This window comes from Pipra filicauda, unplaced genomic scaffold (genome assembly GCF_003945595.2).
Source record: "Pipra filicauda isolate LSUMZ 115617 unplaced genomic scaffold, ASM394559v2 scaffold85_size2586006_pilon, whole genome shotgun sequence".
NCBI classification, from domain to species: domain Eukaryota; kingdom Metazoa; phylum Chordata; class Aves; order Passeriformes; family Pipridae; genus Pipra; species Pipra filicauda.
The window spans coordinates 475030-495550 of record NW_024105042.1 but is presented as its reverse complement, the minus strand read 5'-3'; the positions used below and the strand labels follow the sequence as shown (position 1 = coordinate 495550).

The following is a 20521-nucleotide window of genomic DNA, read 5'->3' as shown; positions in this document are numbered from 1 at the left end:
ACATGTAAAGGCATAATATGAGTGTTATTAGAATACTCTTAAATATAGGATATTTGTCAGTATGCCCAAATTTGTGGTTTTTTTGTGTTCGTCTTTTTTTTTTTTTTCTGTTGTGTCTTTTGTGTTTTTTTAATTATTATTATTTCTGTATTTTGGGGTTGTGCCTCCTTGTGAATCTTTGTAGTCAAGAGGCTCCTGTGAGAGAGTCCTTTGCCCTCTTGCAGTCGGAGACTATGGGGTCTGGCATGCCAGATGCCCCACTGGAACCTGACCTGACCTGTAGGCTCCTGTCCCTCAAGAAAGAACAAACTACTATCTGTTTGCTTGCAGGTTTTAATTTTACTACTTCTGACTTAACATAAATCATAGAGTTAAACAGAGTAGGATCTGTGGTCTGGGATATGACCTTTTGTCAGCACAGACAACACAGAATTGGGACCCAAGCTTATGAGAAATCCCCAATGGAAGTTTTCCCCTTTCTTATGGGATTCTTCCACTCCAAGGAAGGTTGTCCCCTGGTATGCATGAATGTGAAAAATGGAGATTTATGGTGGTTTTTTTAGTTAATTCTCTAAAGAAGCAGATGCATTAAAAAAGAAACACAGAAAAAAAACCCAGACCCACTGAACTTCGCCCACTGCTCATCAACTGTTCCTAAAAATAAATGCAATTGAGATAATTAACAAAATGCTTCCATATGGCATTGTTTAATGGGGGTGAAGGGGAGAGAATCAGAAGAGAGATAGGTATAAACAGAAACAGATAGCCATCTTAAAGCCATCTACATTAAAAGTCATCATTTCAGTGTTCGTGAAGGAAAAAAATTCATATATTACAAAATTCCAGAATTAGGGTTGTCTTTGTGTACTTAATGTATCTGCATTTTGTATCTTTGTACTTATATACTCCAAGAGTATTTATTTGCATTTTTCATAGGTTTCTGAACTCGTTTAATGTGTATTTTGTTAGTGCTGAGGTAAGTATGTAAAGGGAATGGAAACCTAATGCAGGGGAAAAAAAAGAGGGCCATCAAAGTTGGCTTCATGAAAAATGTTTTCTTAAAAAAGTCATTTTAGTCTTCGCAGAGCTTGCAAGTTTAGTTGATAAAAGTAAGCATGTAGATGCCAGATGTATAAGTAAAATAAGGAAAAAAAGACTCAGACACTTGCTACATCATTTATCTGTCAAGGACTGGAACTGTGGTCCTGAAATCCCTGCTTAGATTCTGTCTGTGGTTTTGGAAAAAAGAAAATTGGCCACTTGAATGAAAGCAGGCACAGATTTTAGGAAAAGGCAAACCAGACTTCAAATCCTTTGACTTATTTAGCATGCACACTTCCCTGAGGTTGCTTTGTTTGTAAGAACTGAGTGGGTGAGCAATGTTTGCTTGGTGTTGTTTGTGGATGGTAAATGTAGGTAGCTACCACTTCAAAGATACAATTCCCAAGCCTATTGTCCTAAAAAAAGCAAAAAACAAACCCTAAAATTGGTGGAGGAGGTTCTCACAGCACTTCATTGTCTACTAGAATGACTGGAGATCCAAACTGTGAGATGGAAAGATGTGAGAAACCCAAGACAATATGTCACTTTGTTTTCATAAGATTTGCAAACAATTTTTGGAGTAAAAGGACAGTTACCAGGTAAGAGTGATGAACCTGCTAGGATAGTAGTATACATCTGTGTCAGGGCTGGTTTGTCTGGCTTCCTAAAATTCAGTACATCTCTCCTGTTGTACCCTCTACCTGCTTCACCTTTTATTGCTGGAGTCAGGGCCCTAGGGAGCCTTAGGGATGTTATGGGATTGTAAAGAGAAGAGATGGGGTAAAACTGAAGAGGTCACATCCACGTTCAGATGTAGACTTCTCAGAGCTGGCTGTCAGAAAAACAGAGGTAGTTTGCTCTAATTTAGCCAGATCAGGACAGATCAGAAGTTATAATATCAACTAAAATAAAGCTGCAATTTTGTCACGAAGCATGGCCATTGCTTTTATGAAATGGGCAGAGTGGACCTGTGTGAGCTTCCAGAGTGCCCTGCCTTGTTTAGAGGGAAAAGAGAGCCTATCAAGATGCACTGCCTTAAATACAGGGCTGCCTGTATTTACCACCCAGACTGTCAGCAGGGTGGACACAGCTGCAGGTCCCAATGTAGGGCAGTTTTATGAGACCTTTTTCCTTTCTCCATCCTCCTTACTTCTCTGTGAAACATGACGGTCTCATTTACTGCTGTAGCTCCACTAATATATTAATTTATGAAGTATGAAAAATGAGGTAGTTTTGAATTAACGAGGAGGGACATCAGGATAGACAGCAGGATAATCAATCAATAATGGTGAGTCAATGTCCTGTTATTAAAAAGGAGGAAAAATAATAGAATGGGTGGAGAGCAGCTCTTGGAAAAGGGGCAGGTGGGTCCTTTTGAAGACCGTATAATTCTCTGACCTTGATCTTTAGTGGTAAGAGCTGGTTCACCAAGACATTCCTCTTAAAGGAAAATTGTCCCCCACCCCCACCAACCCCAGCCCTCAAACACAATAATAATTGCAAAATATCTTTTTATTTCATTTTTTTACAAGGTGAAGAATATAGAATTTCAGCACATGCTGGCCACAGTCTTGATTTCTGCCATATATGCACATCTGCCTCTTATAGTATAAATGCAGTAACTCTAATGTCAGCTCTAGTGTGATCAATTCTGTGTAAAATATTTTATGCCAAGCAGCACTGTCAAACCTGGAAACAATTCTGTAACTGTGTTAGAATCAATTTTTCTTCAGAATAGACCTTGGCTGGGCTAGATCTTAGGCAGGTATTTCAGCATGTCTTGGAGTGCTTGAGGCTTCTTTTTGCATTAGTCGGAGTTCATTGCCCTTGACCCTATCCATCCTAAAATGCTTTTATTCATTGTATCCAGACAGATGTTGCTGGACTACCAAAGAACTGATAAGGATTTTCTAAGTGGTGCTCAGATGCAGTTAGGGAAAACTCAGGCTGTAGTTTTCTTATAAATCCGGGGAATCAACACTTAGACCAGTCCTTATGTCTCTGAGGTGCTGCCTGTTCCAACAGGCTGTACAATATTATAATTATCTGTTGCAACAAATAAGGTTGTCCTTTTTATGACAAGAAAACTTATCTGACATCTTTTGCCTCCCTTGGAATTATCCCATGGCAGACCAACATGATCCCTAAAAATGACTGCAAGAAAGCAACAAAACTCATGAAGCAGCTGTACTCAGAGATGTGAGTGGGAAAGGAGTAGAGGCAAGGAAGGTAGTGCTCAGGATCCAGATATGGGTGGAAAGATGGAGTAAGCTTGGCAATTTTCTGACTTTTGCCAATTGATTCTTAAAACAAAATGTCAGTGTTATGTTGCAGATAAAACCTTTTTGTTCTCTCTTCCAATTCTGTTTCTTTTTACACTAGTTCTTCGGGACACTGCAGTGGCCAGGGCTCATGCACACACATGGAAGAACACAGAAAGGAAAAGACATGATTTTCCCAAGACTGCGAGGTGTCAGTGATCCTGTTGGAATAGGATGTAGCAGCTGTAGTTCACAGCTGCTGGGACAGTCACTCACCTTCTCAGTGTGTAATTGCAGACAAGACTACCACCATAAACCTGCAAGGACTGTGTCACTGGGAGATAATTATTAAAAGTAATAGGAAATGTCAAAGCCAGTGAGCTGGTAGTTGTGAATCCCATTCCTAGGTCCTGAATATCTTCCGATATTGGAATTTCTGGCACCTGACTTAGCATGCAGAGCTTGCTGGACAGCTTAGAGCTGAGTGCTACCATGCAGAGCACTGAAATGCCATCATGTTTTGTAACTTTAATTTTTGGGGGCCTCAGCCTTGCATGCAGAAAATGGATAGACCTTCTCCTGTCATCTTAACTTCCTCCAGTGGGGGGATGTTAGGAAGAGAATTACATTAGGGACGGTGAGAGACACGAGTAATAGATGCCAGGTAAGTAAATTGAGATAGATCATAAGCATCTGGATGTGAACAGTGATAAAGCTGACTGTTGTCTATGTACACTCTGCAATCTGACTAAAAAGCAGAAAAATAAAGTGTGTAAGCAAAGGAGAAGCAATGATGCATTTAAAATTGTATTCAGGTTTAATGGCCTCAAGAGAAACACATAACACAATTTTTATTTTTCTATAGAGCCATGAAACACTCTACTGTCCTCAAATGAAATAGACTGCTGTATACAGGCTGAAAAAGTTTATCCCATGAGTAACTATCCATGCACATCTTTTTGTTTTCTGTAATGGGACAACTACTGTGAGTAAACTTATACCCACATGTAAAGTGTTCTCCCAAGTGAGACCTATAATCAGAAAAGTGTTTTTATATAAATGGTGTTCTCAGTTCCAGCAGCTGTGGTGCACACAGCCTCTCCTTACTGATAACATTATTTTCTGTAACTATTTCTGCTTACACGGTAAGTTACCATAATGGTGAAAATTACTTTGTAGTTCTATGGAGAACAGCACAACCATGCATTTACTCAAATAACGTATAATTATAGCAGTTAAGGCTGCTTTTCTCTTTCTGTGAGCACAGTTTGGGACCAGAGCTCTTCCTTGCCACTAAAAAAAAAGATGGTGGCCCCAAAACAACGCGTCAGATGTAGTAACAGCGAGGGTTTTCCTGTGTAGAATAAAGAAGACTAAAAAGGCATCATGCAGAACTATGCTATGCAGAAATACCAGACTCCAGAACAATATAATAATACAGATCAGAAGCTTTAAATTTGTGTGAAAGCACTGGTTGGTGCCTAAGGTCACCAGCTGAGGCTCCTACTTCTAGGCCCAGTCATAGAATTGCTGGTCAAACTGGATATATGAAAACCAGCCATAAGTGGTGATGGTTGTAACCCATTTGGCATCTCCTGGAGGAGGACTGTGCACGAACATGCTGTGACACAGAAAAGCCCTTGGCAAAATAGCTGAACAGCACACGACACCTTAGGAAGGTGGGATTACTGTGGCAGAGGACTTTGCTCTGATGATCTGTGGGGAGTTGGAGAATGTGCAACAGTAACAAGAGTATAATGGGCTGGAGTAACCTTGGGTAAATGCTGCTTTGCTGTGACAATGAAAGGTTTTACAACCAAGCATGTGGCTGTTGCCAATCAGTCACTCTTTGCCAGGTCAAACACATGCTTTTTGGATGACTTCCATCCCCACTGGCACCTGAAATTCAACAAGCAAATGCTTGCTGTGCCCTGTAATTAAAAGTGAAAAGTACATGTGTCCAGTGCCAAAAAGACAAGAGAAAGAGGGGAGATATGTTGTTCTGACCTGCTTAGCAGCAAAACAAATATAAGATGTTCTGCTTTGTTGCCTCTAGTATGTTGGCATGCAAACCGGATCCAGCCTGGGATTTGGCATCGCGAGCAGGTTAGGATGGCAGCTTTAGAGTATCTGTGTTCTTTTCCCAGTTTTATAGCCATGATGTATTTTCATTTCCCACCAGCCAGTAAGGATTGCAGAGTGGTTTTCCTTGAAAAGCTTTTGCTTTATATCCAATTTAGCCCTGATTTGCTCCTGATCCTCAGGGCATCCTGCAAGGTGCATCTGTGCTCTCACGCAGCTGCTGGAGGTGGTGATTAAATGAAGTGATCTCTCAATGGGGGAATGTGATGTGCGAGCTTGGAATTCTGTGAAGTGTTTTGTTTTGGTATGGCAATTTATGGCAGGTGTGGCTGCAGTGCCAAGAGCCTCTTGTAATTTTGTACAAATCGGAACAATTAATTGTAATTAGTATCTGGATATGATTGGATATGAGAGACAATAGAGGTCAACAAAAGCTTAACCAGCATTATTCCCTGTAAACAAGCATGGTGGGCTGATGTGCATCTCCTGAGATGGCAAGGTGGTGCTCATTTTTGTTTTGAAGTATCACCAGTAGACCCTGCTGTTTTGGGTTAAAAAAAAGTTTTTATTTTATAGCTTGTTAGTTTCTTCCTGTTTGTGGTTCTCTTCTTTCATGTACCCTCTACAAAAGGCAAAACATTCTACAGAGATATAGGACCTGCATGTAACTTGAACTGCATGATGTGCTCTGATCATTCTCTCTTAGTGCTGCAAAGGTGGGGAACCCACAGATGGAGTCCCCCTGACGTTGGTACCACAGATCCATGCTGTCTTCTCAAACCAGTTTAGTGGACTAGAGAGCTGTCGGTCTCCAGCACAGCTGGAGGAGTCTATGGAAGAAGTCTTTCACAGGAGTTGAATGCTTACAGAAACAGCTGTTGACATCTGTAAAGTTCAGTGACAAGCAATGGGATTGTACAGATTGGTTTGTAATTACAAAGAAGTCCTGATGGGAAGGAAGTTCTGGAGAGAGGTTAGCATGAAGTGTCTGAAAAGTCTTGAGAGAGCTATTTGGTTCTTTGGTCATGGTACCTATAATATAGACCCAGTGCAAAATTCTCAGGAAACTCATATCATTGCTCAGTTTCTATGGGTGTCTGAGTCATTTTTCATTATCCAATAATAAATACAGTAGTGAAAGTCACCTTTAACACTTAAAGATTGCTTGGATTTTATGGGATTGTATTGAAGTGAGTGCCAAGGTATAAAAGCCTTATGGTTGAGGTACTTTTATAACACATGCTTCATAAACCCTTATAAAGTGAGCGCAGTGCACTTCATCCTTTAAGATTACAGTGCTATGGTTCTGAGAGTTGGTGATCTGGTGCTATATTCATTAATTAAATTTGCCATTAATGTTAAATTTTGGGCAATAAGAAGCAAAGTTACAAGAAGTTGAAATGGGGTAGGTCCAGACAATTTATCTCTCATGAAAGCTCGGTGCACCTTTACTGCTTGACTGATGCCCACAGGTTATCCTTAACATTAAGGAAGTTTTTGAGCCATATGAAGGAAGAAGGAGCCCCAAATCTAGGCTACTCTGTAACACAAGGGGTTACAATGAATGTTTTCCTTTTGGGTCACAAAGTAAGTAATACTGTGAAAGCTGTTTGTTACCCTCTTCATGGATGTCTTGTTTGGCTTTCCAGAGAGCAGATGTCCCTCTTGTCACAGCTGCTGATCACTAAATAATGGAGTGAGTTGCTTTGCATGTATGTAAATACATGGGATTTCTCTCTAGAGCAGATTTTTATCACTGCCACATCCCATTTTTTCCTGTCTGACCGATATGCTTGGTGACCAGAAAACAGAGATTGCTTTCCTTTTCCCCTGATTATTGCAGAGGTCAGTATATGTACAGGGCAGTGAGCGGGTATTTAGCCATCGCTGAACATCATCTCTGAAAGTGTATAAAGTTAAGGTGTGTTTTCTAAGCTAGTGCAAATAACTCAAAGCTATCTTTAGCTTAGCTGATTTATACGGGTGTTACTTTTGCTGGTAAGTAGACTATTACTTGTGGCACCAGCACTTTTTTGTCTCAGAGGGGTTTGGGCTGATTTAATTAAACTGCAGTTTTTTTAATTGAACTGGCACATGGTGAGGAAAGAAGTAAAAAAGGAAGAGATTTTCTTTGCAATGAGTTGCACCTGTCCTCCATGGGAACAGCAGAGAAGGACTTCAGATGTATTCTAAAAGGTTTGGGTTGTGTTCGTACCTTCGAGGGCATCCTTTAGCCTGCAGGGCAAGTAAATTGCAGTCATGATGCTGGAGAGGAAAAGAGCGGGAGGAGAATGAATAACCAACTATTTGCCAGTGAGAAATTTCAGATGGTCAAACATTTAATCTAAAATGCTTCAGTGGTAAAAAATTACTTTTCCCATAAGAGATTTCCAAACTATTCATATTGAACATATTTGTGATGGGCTGATGTTTTGAAGGAAGAAAATGATTTTTGTATCTTTAAACCTTTAAATGTCATTGGATTTTAGTTTTTCAGTTTCAAAAGGAGGAAAGGACATAATAAATCCAAAGCAAAAAAATCTTCCATTTGCATTGACATTTCAGCATAAATTGTTGAAACTTTTTGACTTTTTAAACTCAAAGCTACTATGGAACTTTGTGGGAAGTAGGCTTGGCCCTGTAGGTCTTGTGGGACCATACAACCCCTTATATATTTTAAATCAAAACGGAAAAGAAATAAAAAACCCCTTTTTTTCTTTTTTTTTTTTTTAATCAGATTTGTGTTTTCTTGTTGATGATGTAGATATGACCTGTTGTTAGGAAGGATTTAAAGTGTTTCTGAGTTGAGGGACCAGTGGGAAGAGGCCAAAAACCTCCAAAATAAGCCTTTTCACTTGTAAACTGAGCACATTCAGTATGGAAATCCCTATGAAACTGTAAACATGAAACCTTAAATTTCTGTCTTTGCAGCAGTGTTTGTGGCAGAACACCCTTTTCAGTTGCAGGAGAGGATAATGCAGCACTACAGAGCAAATTCTAATACTTTGCTAAGGAGCTGGATTTCTTTTGTGGCTATGGAGGCTTGCATGGTTTGTAGGGGTTTTTAATCTCTTTTTTGTTTGTTTGTTTGTTTGTTTGTTTGTTAGGTTTTTTAAGCGTTTTTTTAATTTCTTTTTAGAAGAGCACTTTATATAGGCAAATGAGAATGTGACTGGGACCTCTGAAAATGACCACTTATGCAAACTGCATTAAAGTGAAGGTAGAATCAGGAGGCAGTACAGAATGGTTTAATACTGTCTACTTATTTCTTGGAACAAAAGGCATATATTTGAACCTGGCTTCTTTATTCATTTACTGGGATCCTTCCTGCTGATGTAACTGAGTGGTACTACTTCTACAGATATTGTACCCATAAAACTGCTCTGTGCTGATTTAGAGAGATGTCCTTTGGTAATTTACAGTGAAAGTTTATGTTCATTGAGAACTAATATTAATAAAAATGCTCTTTATATGGCATGTTGGTTTAGTGTTTTTATCCAGTGGTGGTTTATTAACAAATTCAGCTGTGTACAAGACAGATTTCTATTGTGTTTGAATGACACAGAGCCAGGGAGCAAGAGTGGTGATAAAGCTTTTGAATGTGATGCTATGGATGCAGGTAATAACATGGGGAATGTGTGTGTTCTTGTGCCTCAGGTGCAGAAGAGGAAGGATAATGTAATGTGCCAAGCGTGCCTAATGACATGAGGGCAAAGCCATGAAGGGTACTGAGGGAAGGACTGAGTGCCAAGCTATGGGGGAGTCCTTGGCATAACTGTAGTAGACAGATTCAGGCAAATACGAGCTCAGGCTACCCATAGCTCCATGCCAGTAGAGTCTGGGCATGCTGTAGCATTGTGCCTGTGAGAAGTGTGCTAGTTCATTACTGGTACAGTTCAGTATTCCAGATCAGAGTTGTTCTTGTGCCTGGCTAGCTTGGAGCAGAGGGAGAGGAATGTGTCACCATCTTAACTCATCCACCTGCACATAGCCTGTGTGAAAGCAGTACTGAGGAAAGTGTTTGCATTAACCCAGTGACACATCTGGAATTTTAATCAGAGTAGCAGAAACTCAGATTCTTAGTTACAAGTCCTACCCTAGTTTTTATTATATTAGCCCCATTGGAGGGCATAACTTCTTTGTACATTTGTGCTGTAATATGGTATCATTTTCCTTCCTCTCTACTTCTGCATTTGTTCAAAGCTGCTTTAAGGGTCCTACATGCTCTCCAACAAATATGAGTGACTCTTACTGTGGTTTGTGTACCAAATACATCATGGCAGATATAGGTATCACACCTCCCCTCCTTGTGCTTTGTGCCTGCAGCTTGTGCTGTTTGTTTCCTGGGTTAAATCTCCTTGAAGTGTTCAGAGCTGGATATGTTTCCTGATCATCTACTGAATATCTCAGTCCGTACATTGTAGTTAATGTTGCAGGGTGGCCTCTCTGTATCATCTTCCTTCTGTGTGCTTTTCCCGCTGGTGTCTGGTGTTCTGCCCAACTGGGGTTCATCCAGAACAGCTCTGTATGTGTCATGATTGTCCCCAAAGCTCCTGCTTTAAAGGAGGTGCACCATGTCCCAGACAGCTCTCTTCCTCTGCATCCATTCCCAAGAAACTCTCTGAAGTTCAATCTGATTTTCAGCCTGTTTTGTTCGGTCTGGTGCTTGCCATTCATTGTTCACTGCATTTTGGAGGTCAGAAAAAAGTACATAGCATAAACTACCTGATCTCAAGTATGTTTTCAAGGACTTACCCTTAGCAGTCACCAATCCTGCCTCCCCTCCCCCTCTCCATTTAAACTAGAGAAGATAGCAACTGAAAAGAATATTTTATATATGCACGTGTATATATATATATATAAAATCTAGAATGTAGCAAGGTGAAATGTAATTTCCTTTTAAGTAAAGACTGCCATTTAATTTAATTTAATAGAAAATTATTAGATCTTAAAACCCTATAAATTACATTTGACAACTCTCTGGTGCTCCTTTGCTCTTCCTTATGGCAATTATAAATGGCAACACAGGGTGCTGGCAGAAATGCTCATTCTGACTGGAGTTTGTTTTTTGTCTCTTAATGAAAAGGGATTAATCTAAATCACTACTGGGGTAGATCCTTCGTCCTGGCCCCATAATGAGAAGTGGTGGTTTCAGGCCTTTGACAAATGTCGTGCTATTTCCCCTGCCAAAAGTTCCCTCCCCCTCGATAGCTTCCAGGAGAAAAAGTACGAAACCAAAAATCAAAATGAGGCCCAGAGTCTCTCACTCTTCTTCTCCTGCTTGCCATGTAACAAGTGCCAGTCCTAGCTGCATGGCTGGTGGTGGCCTTTTTTTTTCCCACTCTTGACTGAACCTCCTGTTTCTTCCATCCTGCTCTGTGCAGGATCAGCCTTGCCTAGGAGAATAGATGACAAAAGACGTGTTGTGTATGTTCATTTGAAGAATGGAGAGTTGATATAGGAAGTAGGCAAAGGGACAGGAGGTGACTTATGCGATGTCACCACTACATGTGACTGTTGTTAGATTCTTCCACCTTTCCTAGCTTGATGGTTTTATCTGATCTTGCAACCACTGTTATGCATCCAGAAGAAAAAATTGTCCAGTTTTGTGAATCATTTGGTGGAAATGCTGCCTTTTGCATCTCATATGACTCATTCCTTGAACACCAAAGTGTTGCGGATCATTTGTGAAAGGGCAGTGCTTTTGTTTGTGTACTGTTAGCTCTCTTGTGCTCCCTATTTGAGAGCAGTACTCCAACAGTGACCTTTTAATATACAGCATTATTAACATTGTAACCCTCTATGACATCAGGTGGAAAATACTTTTATTCCTTTATTTTAAATGTAAGATCTTTCTGGATTATCTTATTAAGTGGGCAGCTTTACATCCTTCTTCCATTCTGTAGAAACAAGTGGTTTTTACTGAACTGTGTTACAGTTCTCTGGCACAGACAATATGCTTTAGATGAACATGGGTAGATGAAATATCTCTGAAGTCTAGGTTACCAATGACAGAAAAAATATCTTGGAAATAGTGGTTAAATCATTATTTTTTGGAGCCAAATAAAATAGATATCTTGATCTGATTAGAAAGAAGAAATGTACCAAAGCTTCCTTCTAGGTGGAGACCTTTGAGATCTATTCTCAAGGCCAATTTCCAGGGAGTTAGTTGCATATGGGAACATTTCTCATTCCCCAGACCGTGCACTAGAACACAATGAAAATGCACTCCTTTAGGATCTGTGGTGTGGCTTCCTGTGGGAATGGGTAGAGATTGATTTTTGGGACTGATTAAGTGGTATATGTGAGGGATGTTGAAGGAGCTTTGAGCTCAAGCTGGATTCATACAGATGGCTTCACCCTGGGAAAACATTCTGTTCTAGTTCAGCTTTTCATTTCTTAGTGGAAAGGATCAGACACCATTTATGTTATATTCACTTTCCCTTGATGACTTCATGGAGTTAATGAGCTGCTTAAGATTAAACAAGCACTGAAATTTTTTGCTCGATCAAGGTCTAACATACCAAGGGTCTTACCATTCCTTGTAACTGATTTTTGCTGTCAAAATTAATGTGTTTCCCTATTGTAGTCTTGAAGCTGGAGCTCTGTGCATCTGGATAATAAAAGTTGTCGTGGACATGTGAGTGTAACAAAACTGCAGCAGATCTCAGCTAGCTGATCATTCTGCAGTGAGCTAAAAAAGGCCATTCCTGGATCTGTTTTCCCGCTGATAGACAGTTTCTATATTTGATTCATCTGCTGTATCAATAACCTGCTGAGTTTAGAACAGCTGTAATTTATTTCCCACTGTTTGCCTTTATTTTATGGTCCTGGCATTTGCTTTAATGTGGAGTCTTTTTCTCCAGATGTTAATAAGGTGGTGTTAATGTTTCCACAACATTTTCTTGATAACATTTATGTAGAGCATGCCATCTGATAGTGTGGAATCAACCCATTTTAAAATACTGGTAATAATTTTCTAATTAAAATTAGAGGCTCAGAAGTGTTTTCTTCCCTGTACAAATTGAGGTCATACACATTCTCATGCTTGGGGAAAATTATGTTTTCACTGAGAGAGTGAATACCTCTTACTGTACAAATTGGAAGCATGATATATGACATCGTGTATCAATGTTTGTGCATATGCACATTTTCAGATGGCAGCAGCTGATCCAGGTAAGCATTTTGTGTTTCCAGTGAAGTGATGCTCTCATTCATAGCTCTGCAAACTGCCAAATAATGATCCTTAAATCTCAGGAGTGCTCTGTTTACTTTTTGAGAGAGAATTCCACAATTGGTAAGAGAGGTAGTAGACTGACAAGGGTCAGGAAAACCTGCTGTGGCTGCCTGAGGTTGCTATATCCAACCAAGTTCAGCTTTTATACCAACATAACATTTTTTCATTCTTGCTGATCTTTCTGAATTTATCTGAATAAAATTAAAATGAAAAAGGAAATCACTAAATAGATCAACAAGTGAATCAGCAAATAAAATGAAACCGAAACACTAAAAAAACACCCTATTTTGGAAATTCTATGGCCTGTTACACTGTTGAGTGCTATTCTCAATACATCTAGTAGTAGTTAGTGCTGTATGACCTTACTTTTAAATGATGTTCAGTTAATTTCACTTTTCCATTAACACTCTTTTGCCTTCATTTTTCTACTTAGATCATGCTTCTTAGCGATCCAGAGGTTGAGAGCAGCATCCTCATCAGCTCTGATGAAGGGGCTACCTACCAGAAGTACCGTTTGAACTTCTATATCCAGAGCTTGCTCTTCCACCCCAGGCAGGAGGAGTGGATCTTGGCCTATAGTCTGGATCAAAAGGTGAGCAATTGATTTTGTGTTTCAATGATTATGAGCTAGGAGTTGAAGGGGATATTGTCTAGAACTGTGCACTTTCAGAGATGATGTTGAAATTATAGTATGCTTCGCTGTTCTCACTTTGAAGGCTTAAGTGTGCTCAAAAGCCACCCAGTGACTCCAAAGGAAGCTCACTAAAAGGAGTTGAGTGTTACAGTGATCAGGATGGGTGTGGTGAAGTGATGAAGTTGGGAAAAGAATTAGAGATTTGACATGACATATGGAGGTGTTCTAAAAATATATTGATTTGCAGGCTCTGATTGCTGAGTTATCTCTGAGGATGGAGCACTCAGGCTGAGTTGGCCCGTAACAGCTGCCTGTTGAGCACTGTGGGGTGCTCATTCTGCTTGCAAACTGAACTCAGTTATCTGGAGATCAGGGAACAGCAACGGATGACAAACTTCTCTGTGCCACTTTTAAGTCACTTTGCAGAGCCTTCTGTTAGTGAGACATCACTTAAGTCTGTTACTTTGTCCTTAGCAAGTTTGCTCTTACACAACACTCATCTACCTTGAAAGGTGCTGAGTGGGGCAGGTGTAATGTGATAGTAAAGTGCTGTGGCTAAGGAGTTGTGTGCTGCAATTCTGGTGCAGTAGTCCCTGCTACAGCCCAAAGCTGCAACATAGACTGGATGATTAAGTTACAAATTTTAGAAAGCTTAAAACTTGCCAAGCTTCCATCTTTCCTCTCTTATGTTTCCGTCATTCCTAGACTCTGGAAAGCAAAAACATGCCGAATAGCCGCTAAGATTTTTCTCCTTGTGGTGGGTTGACCCTGGCTAGATGCCATGTGTCCACCAAAGTTACTGTATCCCTCCTTTCCTCAGCTGGACAGGGAACAGAAAATATAGTGAAAGGCCTGTGGTTTGAGATAAGGGCAGGGAGAGATCACTCAGCAATTACTGACACAGGCAAACCAGACTTGACTTGGGAAAATTAATTGAATTTATTACCTATCAAATCAGAGTAGGGTAATGAGAAATAAAAACTGAATCTTAAACCATCTTTCTACCATCCCTCCACTCTTCCCGCGGTCAGCTTCACTCACAATTTTCTCTACATCCTCCACCCCAGCAGCAGAGGGGGGTGGGACATAGGGGCTGTGGTCAGTTAATCACACATTGTCTCTGCTGCTCCTTCCTCCTCAGTGGAAGGACTCCTCTCACTCTTCCCCCACTCCAGTGTGGGCTCCCTCCCACAGAAGTCAGTCCTTCAAAAACTTTTGCATTGTGGGTCCTTCCCATAGGCTATAGTTCTTCATGAACTGCTCCAGTGTGATTCCTTTCCGTGGGATGCAGGAAAAAGACTTCAGTAACAGACTACCCCCAGTGTGGGTCCCTCATGGGGTCACAGGTTCCACCTACACAAACTCTTCTCCTTCCATGGATTGAGGGATCAGCCTGCCTCACTGTGGTCTTCAGCATGGACTGCAGGGGAATCTCTGCTCTGGAACCTGGGGCATGTTCTCCCACTTCTTTACTGACCTTGGTGTTTACAGGGCTATTTCTCTCACGTATTCTCTCATTCCTCTCTGGCTGATGCTGCTGGTTGGATTTTTTTAGTCGCTTCTTAGATGTGTTATCTCAGAGGTGCTACCACCATCACTGATGGGTTTGACTTGGGCCAGCAGTGGGTCCATCTTGGAGCTGGCTGCATTTGCTCTGTTGGACAGCTTCTAGCAGCTTTCCATGGAAGCTACCCCTGTAGCCCCCTCCCCGCTGTCAAAACCTTGCCGCTCAAACCAAGTACATGTGTTAATCTGTCAGATGTGTGTGTGTGTTCTGACCTGGATTCTCAATTTCTGCAGTTATTGTTGAAGCTTTCTAAACTAGTCAGTCTCACATCCCAGCTGTAAGAACTGTATAGCTAAAATAGTGTGCCTCTGTATTTGACAATTTCCTTTGAAAGGCTAGTGCAAGTCTTTACCAAAAGATTTACTGAGAGTGTAATCAAATAATGTCCTACTGCTCTGCTTCCCAATGCAACCTTTCCATCCACTCGTTAACAGAATGTATGGCAGGCACCCGATGTTTTGCTGCTGTGCTGCTGCTGATTCTTGGGTGACATTTGCAAGAACAAAGCTATTGTAAATACATTCCTTTCATAGTGTCAAGTCCTTACTGTATGAAGGAGGTAGTCAAATGTCAAATAGTTTTCTGCACTCAGATGTTCAATGTAAGAGGGATTTTGAAGTTGTCTAGAAAGACCAATCAATTTATTTGATGTCACAAAATGGTTTGATATCACTTTTAAACTGGAGGTAAAGATTTTGCATGAATATGGTGTTTGTACAAAGACAACCTTGAAAGAAACAGGCATCTGATGAGGTGCTTGTGAATGGGAGAAGCCAGATGTGACATACTGAGTATGTGTTTGCAAAGAGATCCGTCTGTAGTGAGTGCAGAGCATCTGCTCTTGGGTTGAAGGACTGGACTTCTATTTCCAGTACATTATAGTGTTTTTATGATAGCCATCCAGAAGAAATCAAAATACAAGGTAGGCACATGTGATTGGACTGTGAGGTGGTAATTACACTCCTCTGGTCCAATACAGCAATAGCAGGCCAGGAGGATTTTTGCTCCTGCTCCTTCAAACTAGTGCATCTGTGTGCACATCTCAGCTGCTCTCTTCTGCTCAGGAGAAGGACAAGGAAAATGGTCTGCAGCTTGTTGGTCAAATGGGAATGGAGCAATGCAAAGTTCAGGCTTCTCCTTTATGCAAAGTTGTCTTTGCATTCCAGGCCACTTGGGATGCTTTTCTTCACTGCTCATAAGGATGGCCTGAAGTGTTGGTTAAAATCTGGTCCTGAAATGGAACCATGGAGCAGTGCTTTTTTCAGTTGAAGCATTTTCTTAACATAACCGAGGTACCAATTGTGCTCAGCCACATCTTGGCTTAGTAAGAGCCGTAAAAGAACTGTCACTCTGACTCGGGATCACGCAGCTTCACTGCAGTTACAGCTGATACTGAGACAATGGGCAGTGCTGTTAGAGCATGTCAGCAGTGCTGTGTGAAATCCCCAGGTGAAATCTTCTGAGAGGCTGGTGTAATACATTCCTGCATGTCTGGAAACAGGAGTACTGCCACAGTTGAGTGGGAACTAGAGGTCGACCATGTCCTTCTGTTAGGCTTGGCCAATGCAAGAGTGAAGTGTCTTTTAGGCTATAAGTCCTATATGCTTAAGAAGATCCATCAGGTCTTTTGCATCTTCATAAGATTGTTGCGGTTGTTCTCCTCTCTTTTTCTCTAGAAGCCAGATCTGGTTCCCACATCTTCCCACACTACTGTACCATGCCTTCTCTCCTAGATGTGTTATGGGATCATGCCAGTGGCATTTACCATTTGATCTCTTAGCTGCTCACCAGAAAAGAGCTGTTAAGAGCTCCTGGAATAAGTGTCTAGAGAGGCTGCAGTCATGCTCTACAGTTGTGAGGAGTCTATCCAAAGGGGTGCTGTGCTGTCAAGGGTAATTGTCCAACTGCAGCCTAGTTCTGCTGGCACTCCTCTGTCCTTTGTTTTTGTGCCCATTTTTCCATGAGGCAGCATGAAGGCACAAAATAGGTGGAGATGGATCAAATAATGCTTGCTTTCTCACTTCATATGTCCATTTTTCTGGTATATAACTCCTCTGAAACACTTTTGATTTGATGCATGAGAGGGCAATAAAATAGAAGTTTATCATTAGCCTGAAACTATTAAGGGAAGATCTAATCCATCTTCTCATTACTGTGAATGTGTAAACAAGTTGGTAAATTTAATTTCATTTCTTAGATTAAAATATATATTTCAGATTCATATTCATCTCTTTAGTTTTCTTTCAATTAAAAAATAAAAATAATTTGGTGTTTTAAGCAAGCTGTGGTCAACTTGGCAATTAATGAGAATGATGAATCTGAAAATCCATTTTGTCTAGTATATTAGTCCACACGGTAAAATAAAATATCAACAGCTAGGGCCCTACAAGTAATGGATTTAGTCACTGTCTAGATCAAAAGATTTTAAAATTGTTTTGTGTATAACAATAGAAAACAATTTTAAAGTTTTGGTATGAAATAAAAATAGTCAGTGTTTTGGATCTTCCTGCTAGAAAGTTTTCCTCTAAGGTCTTCTGAGCTGCAGTTCTGTGGCTGTAGTTCAAGCCTCTTTTTTAAGGATTGTTTTATCCTAAAAATCCCTCCTTTTTAGCTAACTTTTACACATTTGAAAACAATATTAAGCTATTTATCCAGTTGATTAAAAAAACAACCAACTAAAAAAAACCCAACACCTTTTGAATTCTGTCCTCTTAACAGAATTATTGTCCCCTCCAAGCTGGTGTTTTAGAAAGTCTATTCCATAGTCTGGCTTTCTTCTTTAAGAAAAGGAGCCCCTCTCTTCTCAACAGAACTTCTCCTTGAAATATGAAGAAGTGAAGGCCAAAGACTTTGCAATGTTGCCTCTTCATATCAACTGAAATAATTAATTACAACAACAGTTCAATGAGAGGGAGCTCAGCAGGCTTTCTGAAAGATATTTTGCTGTGTGGCTGCTGGTTACTTTGTTGATTTAAGGACAACTCACAGTTACCACCGTTTGTTTTCTCTTTGTAGTATCTGAAGAGTTAGTGAGGATACTTCCTCAGTAGAGTCAACACAGCATATCGTTCCTGTTCTTAATTTTTATAGCCAATTACGACCCTCCCCTGCCTTGTAAACTTGCTTGTATCCTCAAATAAATACACTATGGCTGAGCCAAGAAATCTGTTTGTGTGGGCATGACCACGTAGCAAGTTCATAGACCCTGATGTCTTCTCACAACGTGTAAAGCATAGGCAGGAGGAAATTTTGCAGGGCTTTAAGCAAGCATGGGTGGGTGTACTACTTCCCCCTGAGCAGTCACGTGACTTTGTGCAATTACCAGGCCCTGGGAGATTAGTTGCATCTTGTGAGTTGAAAATCTTGGATCTTTTCCCAGTAGCTTTGTGTGTGTGTGTGTGTGTGTGTCTACTTTATTGATAAAATAGTGCAATCTGATGTATGCACGTGTTGGTTCTATTAATGGCCCCCCTGTGGCCTTAGTGGACACTATGTAAATGTTACAGCCAATTTGCTTCAGGTCAGACTGGGTCTCACAAGTGGTGTCTATATTGACACTTAGACATATCACCCAATACAAAGGGAAAGGGGCTTCATCCTCCAATTTTCATGGATTTTTTCCCCCAGAAAATATATAGGAAGCCATTTTAAACAATCTTACAAAGTGTGGTGGGAAGGGGAATATACAAAAAAGGTGCAATACTGTCGATTGGAAAGTATGAGAAACAGCTTTGTGGAGTGCTGTGAAAGCTCAGAGTCTACCAGCGTATACTTAAGGTACAGTTTTCATTGCTGCCATTCATAGCAGTTGGGGATGAATATCTTGAATTGATCTTGCATTTCTGATACTAATATGTTGAGTGCCTTATTGTTTGTTTCATTTATCCAAGGAACCAACTAATTCTCAAGAAGCAAACCTTTCCACACCCCAATACCTCTCTGGGAATGGATCAGTCTGGAGGGAGAAACAGAAGGGAGTTTCCAGCTCCATGGAGTTTCTCTCAGAATGACATTGAAACGTCTTTCAGTGCAACATGCACAACTCTCTTGCATGAATATTTGTTTAGTAAATCATTAAAAAAAGATAATTCGTTTAAAAGAGAAAATATTAGAGAATAGGGAGAAAGATATTGAAAATATTTCAAATCACCATTGTTAAGAGAAAAAAACCCCAGCTATGCAGAGAGATACAATTCGACCTCTTCCTTACAGGCCAAACTATGATTTGGAGCTTGCTGGGAAGAGGTAAGGACTGAATAATTCAATAACATACCAATTTAAATTCCCCAGCTACACTATTACAAATTTGAGAACATTGGATAAACAAGGAGTTTGGCAATCAGTGGCTTCTCTCTCCATAGGGCTTATTCTTCAGCAGGAAGTGAACAAAATAAAATGGGTATCTTATTATCTCTTCGAATGAGGTGATAAACAAAATGTGTAAGATAACATTCTGCTGTATCACCAAGTTGCACCTGGCAGACAGTATCAGATCTGACTGGAGAGATTCCTTCGGTGTGGGAGATGTGGCAAGTTATGACCTGAAAATTGAATGCAGTAATGTCACAACCCTGACTATCTTGTCAAGACACTGCTGAATTTATTAAAAAAAAACCCAAAAAACAGATAACACTGTGCCTATATGGGAAAGGGTGGGGGTTTTGCATTTTTTTTTTAATTTATTTTTTTTTTTAAATATCCTAGGCACAGAGCCAAAGCCATGAAGGCATTGCCTTTTTGCCACCAGGCAAAATTCTCCCCTGGAGTTTGGGCCTAGGCTCCTGGTATGACATAAGGCAGTTAGGCAGTTAAGTGTGGGGTTGTTTGGGTTTTTTATCTGACATTGTCCAGTTGGGTAGGATGATGCCAAAGAAATCCTGTGGTACTCGCTGAGAGGAGGATAAGACTGGGATTGTGTTCTTCTGGAAGTATAGGCACCTTATTCCAGGAGTCTTCCATCTTTGTCTGGGATTCTTTGTGATGAGCTCTTTAAACAGACATATAGAACAGTCCAAGCTATAAGGGATCTCAAAAGATAATCTGGTCCAAATTTTCATGGAAAAGGGAGCCTAGATGTGATTGTCTAGCACCCAGTCCAGTCCTGTCTTGAATGCCTCTATTAAGGGGAACTCCACTACATCCCTGAGGGAATGGAAGATTCCAGTGACTGATTGTAAGAAATTACTTTCTTATACCATGATGAAACCTCTCCTCATGCAACTTGTACCCCTTGCCTCTTGACCTCTCCATATGGCTCTTTGTGAAGAGGAGTTGTATAAAGGTATTAAGTCAGACAAACACACACATATGGAGAAAAAGACAAGTCCCCATCTCTTCTTTTCCTGCCATTATAGGTCACTGAGCTGGGCCATTAAGAGAGCCTTCAGAGCCTTGAAGGACCCTTGGTCTCTGTGTCTCAGGGGGTGTCAGGGCTGCAGGGTTTCAGGTTTACCTCCCCCTCCATTTTCTCTGCTCAGCTTCAGTGGCAAAAAGACATAGGGAATTGTATTCACCTTCATTCCCAGCAAGTGCCCCAGCCCCTGGTCTTGGGTTTTTCTGTGCCACTCATGAAAACTTAGGCACATGAGGGCTTCAGGGTTGTGTTCAGGTGAGGGTGTTGCACTTTGAGTTGGAACTCCTTTTGTTGGAAAGTACGATTCCAGGGTGGCAGCTGCAGGTATGCTGAAATTAAGCAGTGG

At 40.6% G+C, this 20521-nt stretch overlaps 1 protein-coding gene across 1 annotated transcript in view; it reads left to right on the top strand.

Annotated features, from left to right (window-relative positions):
- The window catches only part of SORCS3 (sortilin related VPS10 domain containing receptor 3), a 288897-nt gene that overhangs the window by 137779 nt on the left and 130597 nt on the right, over positions 1-20521 (top strand). Inside the window, exon 4 of the mRNA XM_027738740.2 lies at positions 13055-13213. Coding sequence (XP_027594541.1) covers positions 13055-13213 — 159 coding nt within the window. The remainder of the gene's footprint in view (positions 1-13054; positions 13214-20521) is intronic.